Raw genomic sequence first — 13,579 nt, 5'->3', positions numbered from 1 at the left:
TATCCAATTCGGTGTAAGGGAAATAACTCTTACGTTGTTAAAGATACATTGAGAAATATAATTCAAATATATTCGAAGAACATTTGTAAGATTTTGTATATTCAATGACGGTAAATATAGTCGCTACATATATCAATAATTATAATTAATATGAATAAAAAATAAATAAAAATAAAAGGAGTACAATGTCTCTTTTCTCCATGCATGTTTTCCCACTACTGTTAATTATCCTTCATTTCACAAGCACAAAATGCACCTATTCTTTATTATCCATTCACCGATTGCCATTCTGCACGTAAATGCTCATGTCACATCATTGGAGGATGCTAATTAATGAAAATTACAACAATGCATCACACTTAAAGAGGGTGAAAAAAGAGGAGAGGGAGAAATGTTTTTAAGGCATCATTTAAGAGGCGATTGATTTTGAAAATCCCAAAGGCAACATCATCACATGACCTGATTTTCAATTAGCAGAATACAGAACACATATATGAGGTATTATAGTAGATATTGATGCTCAATGTGTTACTGAAGCAATTAAATTTAAAGTGGTGAGCGGCTGTAATGTCATACTGACATAATTCTAGTTAGTACTTAAACTTGGGTTTAATTATGTTGTTTTGCATCCATTTTGCTAATTTGCTTATGTCAGAGACAAAAATTGACATACATTTTTTTTTTGAGATGGAGACAAAATTAGGGAGGTTAAGGTGGCTTCACACTTTCGCAATTAACCAGCAAAATTCGTTGAAACTTTTATATAATGGTTATGCAACTATGTAGAGTTGATTTTATGAAAATCTAAACATTCCGATAGTTTGGGGACTTTTTTGGAAAAAATACCAATAATTGAATTTTCGTCAATTTTAATATTTTCTGTTTTTTTGTGTGTGTATGGTATTGTTCAGGACAATAACAACAATAATAAAATGAATAGAAGCATTTCTAATTAACCCTACAAATAGTTTATTTATCGCAAAATATATAACACATGTTACACAAAGTGTTTTTTATTGAATTTGTACGGATAAAAGTGATTATCTACAAGCTAAAAGCAAACAGGACACAAAGATCTATACAGATAGAATGGGAAATTGAACAAAATATACACAATGGCTTTATAATTAATTTATTAGCCCACCATCATCTGATGGTGGGCTATTCAAATCATCCTGCGTCCGTGGTCCGTCCGTCGTCCGTCCGTAAACAATTCTTGTTTTATTTCTCAAGAAGTACCAGAGGGATCTTTCTCAAATTTTATATGTAGGTTCCACTTGATCCCTCGTTGTGCATGTTATATTTTGAGTTTGATCATAAAAACAAAATGGATTAAAAGAAGAACTAAACAGATCTTTCTCGTATTGCAATGATCGATTTTATTTCTTTTACATTAAGTACTGTACTAGTAAATATGTGAAATGGCAACCTTACTTTGAAGGTTGGCTTTCATACACATCAGTATTAAGTTCAGATCAAAAGTTACCTCAAGTTGTATTTACTGTTAACATGACTCAATCAAACAGATTAGAGGAGAGAAGAGAAAAGATTGAACTAACAAAGAACTAATGAAGATGGTACAAATGTGGGCGCCAAGATCCCTCTGGGATCTCTTGTTTTCTGATCCAAGGAATTATATAAACACTGGAAAACAATAGAGGTGTCATTATAGTCTGTTCTGGTATAGTACAGGTATTTACCTGTTCACCAATAGGAAATACTGTGTTAGTTATAGGAATATTTAACAAATATATTTCCTGATTTTTCGTAATATTTACTGGAATTATAAATAAATATATACAATATTCCAGTTATTACTTAATAAAAACACATCAAAATACATTAACTGAAAACCTGCTTTTATTAATTTCATATTAAATCAATTTTATACATTTTCATGTGTGTTATATATATATTTCATAAAATAGAACTAAATTTAGCAAGCAATTTATGACAAATATAATCAGTAAAGACAGAGATCATGTATTACATTATTAAATATGCAAAAACAGATGCAAAGCTGGGAATGGAAATAAATAAAACAAATTAATTACATTTACACATGGAATACTCTGTGCTGGTTGATCAAATCAATCATATTCATAAAATACACACATGCACAAAGATACATGATATAGAACTAATATAATAGCACTAACTTACTAAAGTGAAATATTGGAAAGTCAAAAAACCCACAGATAAGTCTATAATTTTAAGAAATCCTAGCAAAGCAGCAAATAAAAATTCCATAACAAGCACATTTATCACAGTGTCACTCTAAATGCAAAAGATGGAATGCTGTGTCAGCGTACTGGATTACATCTGTTGTACCATTCTCCAAGCATTCCTTTAGTTGGTTAAGGCGGCTGTCGATGTTACGGTAGCGTTTTGCTCTTAGTCTGAGTTGTCCTCCTGCTGTGTGTTTGATGCGTGTTATGTTGTTGCTGACTTGTATTTCCTGGAAGACGCGAATGATGCTGTAGATGTTGGGGTGGGTGTGTTCCACTTTCTTCTTCAGTTTTCTTTGCCATCCCTCTATGTGGTTGGTTGTTATAGGTCCCTCTGTCTCAAAGTGGTTCCAGAGCTGTTGATCTCGGTCAATCCACTGTGTCACAATGTAATCTGTAAATGGAGTGGTGTCCTGTGGTACATCAGCATCGTCTATGTCCTCCAGCGCATTGAACCAGACGTCTTCTACATGGTCTAACGGAACAAGGGGTAGTACAGCGGCACGCCGTTGGTTGTTGGCGTAGAGTTGTTGAAGTCCGGTCTGCTGGACTTTCCTCCAAATACACTGTGTATATTGGAAGAAGCAGCCCTTCAAACTCACAACTGGAAACCCTGTGCGGATGGCGTTCTGGACAGCAGCCGCAAAGTCAAGGAAAACGGTGGTGGGATTGAGTTGAGTTGAGGTTGAATCGTGGTCTTGAGTATTGTAAAGAATCTTTGGTATGTTGCTAGGGATTTTCCTAGGTGCAATTTACTACCGCTTATCGGTAAGTATTTTACATAAAAAAAAGGTAATATAATTGCACATCACATAACAAATAAAACCTGCTAATTGTTTTCCGTCGGAATGTACACCATTTTATCGTCGGAAACATCGTAATCCGAGTCGGGGCCCAACACTAAAGGGGAGCAACTCTTTCCATGTTAATTTTGTTATTAAATAAAACGCTTTAAAGACCCTTATGTCAAAGCACATGGCACTTCCGGTGTAAATACCGACTGACTATTAACTCAAAAGCATATCAAACGTCAAAAAAAATACGGAAGCGAGATTCGGAGGGGTTACAAAAGATAATGTCAATCTTTACAATAGGTGACATTGTGTGTATTGCCAAATAATGACCCATTGAAAGGAAAACCATTTGCAAGATATTGATGTTTCAATAATGATCAATTTTCCCTATTTTTTCCTGAAAAGTGCTTAAAAGCCATCTCCGGTCATCTAGAATTACAATTCTTTTTGGGGGGAGACCACCCGAACCACCCTTACGAGAAGGGGGCTAGCAGCCCCCCTCTCATGCTCTTCCCCTGGCTTGGGCCAACGGCCCTTGTTCGGTGACCTTCATCTGCCGTGCGACTATGGCGCATAAAATAATCCACTCGAACACAAAAATTATATAGGTATATCAAATTATGACCTAAGAAAATCCCTGGTTGCATGGCTCTTGCTGGGAAGTAGACTGTATACAAGTGGGTACATCTCCAATCCTGGTGTGGACGGTGTAGATCTGCTGAAATATCAGTGGACCCAAGCCACATGGGGTTATCAAATAGAAACATAACTAATGATTACGTTTTAGGGGAAAATAATCTAATGAGTGATACTAAGTTATTAATAATTACACTGAAGACGCATTTATTTTTAAAAAAGATTCTCTGAAAATAATGCTCCAATATGAATTTGTTTCACCCAAAATTAAATCAATTTAAATTTTTTATTTTTTTATTTTTAGATAATACTGTTAAGTTTATAAAATGTATGAAATATTTGTGGATTTCACGTTACTGTTTTGTATGATCTAGCTGATGAAAATGGTATATGATATGAAAAAAATGTCTAAAAATGATGAAAATAGACTATATCAAAGCTACATGTATATGACAGTTACAGATAATGTGGGAGAACACAGGTAAAAAAATATATAAAACAGACTATATGCTATCACAACATTACTGCCTCTATGGGTTTTTAAAAAGTGGGAGAAAGGAGAACAAACCCTTTGGTCAAGGGGACTCATTTTTGTATAATTGGTGGGTATGACACCCTGGGGGCATAGGGGTGGGGCTTTGTTTGAAGTTTGTTTTCGCTATATCTCAAGTACTGGAGGGATCTTTTTGAAATTTCATATGTATTTACAGCACCTACCATGGAGTGCTATATCTTTACTTCATACCAATTATTTTTTAAATATTCAGGTGAGCGATACAGGCCCTCTGGGCCTCTTGTTTGTGTGTACACTTTGTTTGAAGGGGATATATTATGGACCAGTAAACAAAACAAAACATCTCGTCTCCAATTAGCGTAGTGAAGCCGTGTGTCCGGTTGGCCTTCGAACTTGACAGGTGTTACAAAACAAACACAACACAGAATGATTTGGAGATATGCTTTCAACCCTAGAATTTAATATTTCGTCCAAATGTGACTGATTGTGGCTAGTCCATAATCTAACCAGGGGTAAAAAGTGTTTGCAACACTACAGGTACCGGCGGCGGCGACCCTTGACCCACAGTAGGTAGCTAGCTGCCTGCTAACAGGTGTCTCAAGTTGTCAAGCATGGTTAGCTTTACCATTCTACTCGTGTGTTAATGTATTGGATATATTTATCTTTAATGTATAAACAGGAAACTGTATTTGAAAATTATACAACAATCTGGAACAATTTTTATGTCTAGCAGTTAGAAGAGTCCAAGCGCCGGTTATTTTTTTGGCTAGTAAAAATGGACGTTAGTGACTCAAATATTGGACAAGCCTACCAGATTATTTGATGAAGTGAACTGTGACAATTACGCAAGAAGTTGAAGAACAAATCTTGCTGCAATCTCATGTCGTAGTTTATTATTATTATTTTCATTGTACACGCGCGTAGCTTTCTAGCTATATGTATAATTTTGATAAGTAAAAACATATCTAATATACGTGTATTTCAAACCTTTATTCCGTAAGTAAAGTAAAAGAAAATAAAAAATCGCAATAAATACATTTCTAACTTTGTTCCAAAATTAAAATCAGAGGCTTAAACTATGTCTGCTTAAATCTAATCGACAAATTTCCACAAAATATGGGAATTTGATCCAGAGACCTTGAATTCTGGAGCCTGGGGCTGTATATTCTGTATAGGAATGGCGATTTTAAAGAGAACTGCAATACAAGAATTTCTTATATGATACTAACAATACGTAATCGTTACGATAACTAGTTTCATTATTTATATAACCGTACTTTTTTTTGAGAAGGCAATTAACGCGGAAAATTAACAAAAAATCATCTGGTAAGAATTGCAACGGTCATTGGTATACATGTATGATCAGAGTTGTACGATGTCTATATAAAGATCTAATTGTCCGTAACATAATTTTGAAAAGAGTTAATGAAATAATCCAGAGATAATTTTTCACTACTTTCTTTATTAAAAAGTAGTCACTCAATTCTCTGGAAAAGGTAAACAAATTGTTGAATTCTCATTTTTGTGTTGCCTGCGAAAAGCTGGTGACACATATAGGTATTGCTATGTCGGCGTCCGAACAGAGGTTTTCGTGCGATAACTTGAGTTTCCTTGGACCGATCAAAATCAAACTTCATGCAGTGCTTCCTTACCAAAAGTGCTTACTTGTGATTGCTTTTCGGGTCCAAATGTCAAAGGTCAAGGTCACTGTTACTATAAATAGAAAATCTGTTTTCGTGCGATAACTTGAGTTTCCTTGGGCCGATCAAACTCAAACTTCATGCAGTGCTTCCTTACAAAAGGGCTTGCTTGGGATTGCTTTTCAGGTCCTTAGGTCAAAGGTCAAGGTCACTATAAATAGAAACTTCACTAAAACTATACTGGACGGCTTCGATCTACCACTTGACTCACCGTGTATACCTCTGACATGCCGTGTTACTCCAAATGTTATTGACAACACTAGCTGTTTAACATCATAATCCACAAGTGTATTCATTTATTTATGGGAAACCATCCGACAAATCATACAAATTAAACTTGGAATTGAGACAATAAGTATCCATAGCAAGTTCCTTAAAACTCAGAGTATTCTTCCCAGAATAACAGATTATATAACAAAATGATGCCATCCAAAAACATAATCTATGATTATTGCTTACTTTTAACATTATTTCTTGAAATGAAAAGTGTATCTATTTCTTCGTAATCTCCCAGCTTCCTGTGCAGGCGACACATCCACTTCCGTGGAATTCTTGTTAGAGGAATAGAAAATTTCACATAATCTGATTAACAGAAAGTAAAAATAGAATGTAGAACAACTTGGCACACTTCTTCATTGGAGAAATAACACAGTATGCTCAGACTCTCTGCCTTAAGTTCATTTTTGTTTTTACTTCATTCTCTTATCGCTGATAGTTAGCAACTTAGATTGGGTAAATCTTAGTGAAGCGACAAATTTCAATTTTGTGATATAAGTTCGATCTTGTTTACCCGTACATTGTTGTTACCTGAAAAAACAGTTAGAAATTATCTTATTTATTATAATACATATCTATTGTAATAGTCGAAATGAAATAAATGTACATTTATACACATATGGAAATCGGATGCTGGTTATCACTTTTGTTGAGCACGTGTGAAGTTTTCTAAGGTAGTTTCCTAATTATTTTCCATTTGTATTTTTAATTGTATATGTATTATTATTCTTAAACGGACGATATGAAGTTTATAGTATTTGGTTCTGAACGCGAGATCAACAGATAGATGCGGATTTGTCTACAGACTATACGGCGGCGGCATTTTATATTAATATAAAAGTTTTGTGTGAAATGACATTCGTCGGAATTTTATTATGTATTAATAATACATTCCTTACATTAGGTGGGGAGGATGGCATGCTTTATCCGAAAGGGAGGAACAAAGTAAAATATAAACAAAGTCTTTGTCGGTATGGTAATGAATATTGCACTGATGATGGAAATTGGTCTTGCTGTATGTCTATTCGTCTAAGTGTACTTATCTATAGCAAAAGCTAAGCTAAAAATTAAATTTAATATGGGCGCTGCTAAAAAAACTTGGAAGAAACTAGGTGAACAAATTGCTTCAAAATGAACTTGCATATTTTATTCTGAAACTATTGTGTTTAGATCCAACTAAATCACCGATGAAGGTGGAGGTATGTGAGGGCATGTTAATAAATATGNTAACACATATCATTTTGACACTATACCAACGTATGAAAATGGATCACAACGTTAGTTTGAATTTTTAAAAAGACATCGACAGAACCCGTGGATCAAATCTCAAGACCGGCATGGACTTATTGCGATTGATTTTTTCTTCTTCAAAATATATTATGCATAGAAACAACATATATTTGTTAAAAGTAAGAAAATATGATAAAAACTGAAATATTCTTGTAGGAATATGAGCTAGTCTTCCGATGATACTGTGCATGTACATGTATATACAATTCTGGTATATATATGATTTATACATGACCATCCGTGAAGGAATACAGTATATTAGTTGAATTTAAATTGAAACCTAACAGTGTCAAAGGGATCATAATAAAAGAAATGGAATACAGTTAACTTTAAAAACGTAGTTGGTTTAAAACTTATAATTTTGTATTGCAATAGTTACACACGAAATAATACGAATACTTGTTGTCTCCTGTTGAACTTGAAATTAGCGAAGTCCATGTTACAGGTACAGTTAGAATTACGCCCAAGTATCCACTTTTTGTGGCACGNAGTAACCATTTTAATCATTTATTTGAAGTGTAGACTTGTAAGGACCAATATATTCATTCTGGTCATCATTTAATAAAACCGTCTTTTTTATTTTTCATTTTTATGAAAAAAAAAAAGAAAAAAAAATGCGTAAGCTCCACCCATTATGATAGGAGGACTACTGTGCTGAGGTGTGATTGACGTTTCAGACCAACCAATAATTTTGGGTGATTTCACAATGTAGGGACAGTCGGCTTGTCCGCCTCGGCAGAGTTTTCAAGAAACTTATGTTGATCAGCAAACTGTGATAACATTTTATACAATGAATACTAAACGGAGACACTTATAATGATGTGTTAATTAACGTACCAGTCCTTTTCAATTATATCTAGATTGTTTAAAGGGGAAATCGTGTAATCTAGTCAAATTGACCGACACTTGGACATGGTACATAAATGTTGCCCCAATATTGGACAAAGACGAAATGTTTATCACGTTACAAGGCAATGCTACTTTATTTTAGGTATAAATGGGTAATTTTAGATAGATCTTGTGGAACTCGTTTCTTTTTAAATATCCACTACAAGACGTTTCCCCCCCACCCCCCGAGTATGTACTGGCGTTATTTCTTTTCCGTTCGGGAAATTCAAGTAGCGCTTTCTGTTCATTGTGCCGATTGTAACTGTACATCTGTGGTACCGTAGACAGGAACAGTTGCCACAGCAGACACATACATGGCAGTAGTAATATACAGTATATACTGTATTTTCTCTGTCCTGACTTAATCCCCATCTACCATGACCGCTGGATAGTCGCAGATGGCTCATCCAGGTTAGGCTGGCGGATCTACCTTGATATACCCTGCGTTTCTTCTGCGGCCATCCCGTTATATTTCTTTCATGATTTTCAGGATTCATGCCAGATATACTCTGATTCAGTCACCGATCAGACTTGTTAATATTTTTGTGTTATGAATGATGATAATTGACTTATTTTGAGATTCTTGGATCAATCTTATTTAAATAAGTTTAATGAATTTGAGCATTTTTCTCTGCAGAATATCAACCTCTAGACAAGACAAAGAAACTATTTATCACTGACACCTTATCAACAAAACTAGATGATGGCATCGTCAGAGTAGCTCACAACAGAAAAACAACGGGCAAAAAGTTCAAATACAAGATGAAGAAAGTGATTGCAGCAGAAATTGAATACATGGTAAGTAAGGAGAATGTAATTTGTAAAGTGAAAGTTGGAACATAACTGAATCTTCCTACTGTAAGTTATAACTCGATGGTGTCAATACAAGAGATAAGGACATAAATCACTACATATGCACATTATTTAAGTGGTTTACACATAGCGAACAAATCTTAATAAGCAAGACACAGGAGATTTTCTGTAGACCATTTCATGCTAGCATCACGCTACCACATTTGACAATTTTGACAGTTTTTCAGTGATATTTAAAAATTCAGATCTTGTATCTCAAATGTGTCTTGATTCTTGACAAAGTCTACCCATGGTGGTTCATTTTCAGAAAAAGTTTTGATACGAAGTCATTTGTTTTTGCAAATAAAATGCTAAACTTGCAGTGAGATTATGTCAGTTTTTCGGCCATGATTAGTACTCAAATAGGCTATGAAGCCTGTTTTTAATTCTACTAGTTGATGTGGCGATTGCAACAAAATATATTGCTTTTATAAATACGATACTGAACTACAATTGCATAAATGCACTTTTGTATTTTCCGGTTATAAACACCAGAAATCTACATTAAAACATGCTTATAATTAACCCCTTTAAAATCCTCGAAAATTTCGTCGACATACATCCTTTTTACTGGTTTTCGGATATGTTTACTTTGAAGTCATGGTGTACTCTTAAAATGTTCTTGAACACAAAACTATTTGGTTGAAATGTTGCTAAATATTTCTTTTGTTATATTGTCCGAGAAAAATGTTGGTTTCTAATTTTAAAGTACTATTCGAACCATTTATTGACCGTGTACCAATTTGAGTAGTGTTCCAAATGTGGTAGCATGACGTTAATTGCAAACGATGCTCATATGGTGTATTTCCAGAGCAATGTCATTTTACAAAATATTCAGTGATACAAATGAAGCCTTACTCAAGACATAGCTTACCACTATAACACACAATACAATAGGACAGAAATAATCTTAAATGGTTTTAATCATAAAAAAAACGCAATTAGCCAGCAGAATTCAGTGAAAGTTTCACATAATGGTTATGTCACTATGTGGAGATGATTTTCTTAATAACCTAAAGGCCTAGGGTGATGAAATTTGGCCAGAAGCAAACTGGGATGAAGGGCTACAAAGTTTGTTAAAATTAATGACCTTAACCCATTTTCAAGGTCACAGGGGTCAAATATGTTAAAAACTTTAAACATCTTCTTCTTATTAACCAAACTGCCCAGGGAGATGATATTTTGGCCAGTAGCATGCTTGGGTGAAGGGCTACCAAGTTTGTTCAAATGAATGACCTTCACCCATATTCAAGGTGACAGGGGTCAAATATATTAAAAACTTTAAACATCTTCTTCTGAATAACCAAAATGCCCAGGGTGATAATATTTGGCCAGTAGTATGCTTGGGTGAAGGGCTACCAAGTTTGTTCAAATGAATGACCTTCAATTATATTCAAGGTCACAGGGGACAATTGTCTTAAAAAACTTTTAAACAACCTTTTTCTCAATAACCAAAATGCCCAGGGTGATGATATTTGGCCAGTAGCATGCATTGATGAAGGGCTACCAAGTTTGTTCAAATGAATGACCTTCAATTATATTCAAGGTCACAGGGGTCAATTGTCTTAAAAAACTTTTAAACAACCTTTTTCTCAATAACCAAAATGCCCAGGGTGATGATATTTAGTCAGTAGCATACTTGGATCAAAGGCTACCAATTTTGTTTAAATGTATGACCTTGAATCATATTCAAGGTCACAAGGAGCAAATATGTTCAAAATATTTAAAGAACTTGTTCTGAATAACCAAAAGGCTCAGGATGTTGATATTTAGTCAGTAGCATGCTGGGATCAAGGACTACTATGTTTGTTAAAGTGAATGACTTTAGCTTTGACTTATATTCAAGGTCACAGGGGTCAAATTTGTTTAAAATCTTTAAACGACCTCTTCTGAATAACCATGGGTCCCAGGATGTTAATACTTTGCAAGTTGCATCCTGAGATGAAAGGCAAATAAAATTTGTTCAACATAATGACTTTGTTCGACTTTCAATAATAGGGGTGAAATTTAATGTTTTTAAAAAAATTAACAGGTTCTTTTGAATGAATTTTAATCATAAATACTGATTTTTTGCCTGTAGCTTTATTTTAGATCACTTTTAAGGTTACAAGTATGAGATTTATACCAGGTGAGCGATGCAGGCCTATTGGGCCTCTTGTTTTGTAAAAAATACTGAAAAAAATGATTTTTTGTCAAATTCAACACTTTCACATTTTAGAGCATGTGGCATTGTTCAAAACTATTACAACAATAAAATATTGAAAAGAAACATTGCTAATCAACCCTACAAATATTTTATTTATCATAAAATATCTACAACATGTTACAAAAAGCATTTTTTTGTTGAAATTGTATGGATACAAGTTACTAAATACAAGCTAAAAGCAAACAGGACACATAATAATTTCATACAAAAAGAGTGAAAAATTGAACCAAATACACACAAAGTCATTATAATTCATTTATTTTGCATTTTACAACAATTTTGATCCTGATGAAAGTTGTCTACCTTGAAAAAATCGGAACTTTTTGCAGAGGGATAGATTTTATACATATCGCATATTTTTTTTACTATACCAAAAACGACGGAAATAAATTAAATTACTATATTTAAATGTCAATTTACTGTTCTCTTATGGAACAAAATTACTCTCAATCATTTACACTTTGGACATCAATCCATAGCCCGCTTACCCATGGTATATTAACATGTGTCGTGAATTCGGTGTGTGTTTATCACACACCGTCACAACAAGTAGCTGTAACTGCTCTCAGTCCTGAAATCAAGTAACAAAGTGGAGGAAAATCACTCACCTGTTGTATGTTGTAGTTCAAGATATTAACAGGCCGCGCCAATATGTCACAGCATTGTTGTCGCGTAGCTCACGAGATCTCGTGTCGGTATGGTCCACGGTCCAAGGGAGATAACTCTTCGAAATTCACCACACTCCTCTCCGTTTTATGAAGGCCCCTCCTAGGGCCTGGTTATGACCAGGAAGAAGTCTGATGATGAGAAACACCTTGGTGTTGGCACTTGAAGTCGGCCTGACGGATGTCGGCCCTCCAGAGGTGGATTAATGGGGAGGTCAATACTCCCTTAAATGAACAGTGTTCTGTGAAGGTCAGATCCCCCCTTAAGTGAACAATATTTTGTGAAGGTCAGAACTCCCATTAAATATTAAATAGATAACACATTGACCCCTCCTAGAATTGAGCGACAAGTTGTTTAGTAACCCCTTAAGTGACAATATGTTGTTAAGTACATTCCTACCGTACCCCTTTGGAGATGAGGTTAGTAGTGGAGGCCAGTGTTTGATTAGGCCTCAATATACACAGCTTTTAGTCTTGCTGGACTTATCTCCCCAAGGAACCCCACGGCTATGGATATAATCCAATCAATAGGCACAGTCACCCTGTCCTTGATAAGTATGAAAATAGTCTCCCCGTGACAGGGCCCAATATCAGCTATGAGGTACAGTACACTTCAGGTGATTTGATACTGAAACCCCGTGCGGGCGACAGTCGTCACGCAGGCGAAGGGGATTAAAGCCCCACCGACAAATCACCTGAGCAAAGTCGCGGGGGACCGCCCACCCCGCGCGGATGAGCGTTGGGGATTAACTTGTCGATCGGCAGCTAACTACTTTACTGTACATTGATTAGCACTGACAGTCCAGGATGCCCGAATGCTATATTTATATGCTGTATGCACGACTATTTCATGCAATACAATATAGTAGTAGAACGTGGTACGTCTGAAAAAATATCATTTACGTTCACGTCAGATTATCGGGTGGAAATCGGTCGGAATAAAACAATTATGTAAGGTAACAATAACTAACGTCTCTGAGTAACACGAGGCTATCTTTCAGTTCTTTAAGGTGGCTCCACACTTTCGCAATTAACCAGCAAAATTCGTTGAAACTTTCATATAATGGTTATGCAACTATGTAGAGTTGATTTTATGAAAATCTAAACACTCCGATGGTTTGGGGACTTTTTTGGAAAAAATACTAAAAAATTGAATTTTCGTCAATTTTAATATTTTCCGTTTTTTTCTGTGTGTGACATTGTTCGGAACAATAACAACCATTATAGAATGAAAAGAAGCATTTCTAATTAACCCTACAAATACTTTATTTATCGCAAAATATGTAACACATGTTACACAAAGTGTTTTTTATTGAATTTGTACGGATAAAAGTGATTATCTACAAGCTAAAAGCAAACAGGACACAAAGATCTATACATATAGAATGGGAAATTGAACAAAATATACACAATGGCTTTATAATTAATTTATTTTACATTTTACAATCACTTCGATCCGGGTGAGAGTTATCTTCCTTGAAAAAAATCGGAACTTTTTGCAGAGGGGTGACATTTACACAATGACAGTTG

The 13,579-nt window shown here is 34.9% G+C and overlaps 1 protein-coding gene across 1 annotated transcript in view; it reads left to right on the top strand.

The window, feature by feature from the left end:
* The window catches only part of LOC110445784, a 73,943-nt gene that overhangs the window by 28,421 nt on the left and 31,943 nt on the right, over positions 1-13,579 (top strand). The window contains exon 3 of the mRNA XM_021490575.1: positions 8,964-9,124. Coding sequence (XP_021346250.1) covers positions 8,964-9,124 — 161 coding nt within the window. The remainder of the gene's footprint in view (positions 1-8,963; positions 9,125-13,579) is intronic.

The sequence above is a fragment of the Mizuhopecten yessoensis genome, unplaced genomic scaffold (genome assembly GCF_002113885.1).
Source record: "Mizuhopecten yessoensis strain PY_sf001 unplaced genomic scaffold, ASM211388v2 scaffold265, whole genome shotgun sequence".
NCBI classification, from domain to species: Eukaryota; Metazoa; Mollusca; class Bivalvia; order Pectinida; family Pectinidae; genus Mizuhopecten; species Mizuhopecten yessoensis.
This window is presented reverse-complemented; position numbering and strand designations above follow the sequence as displayed.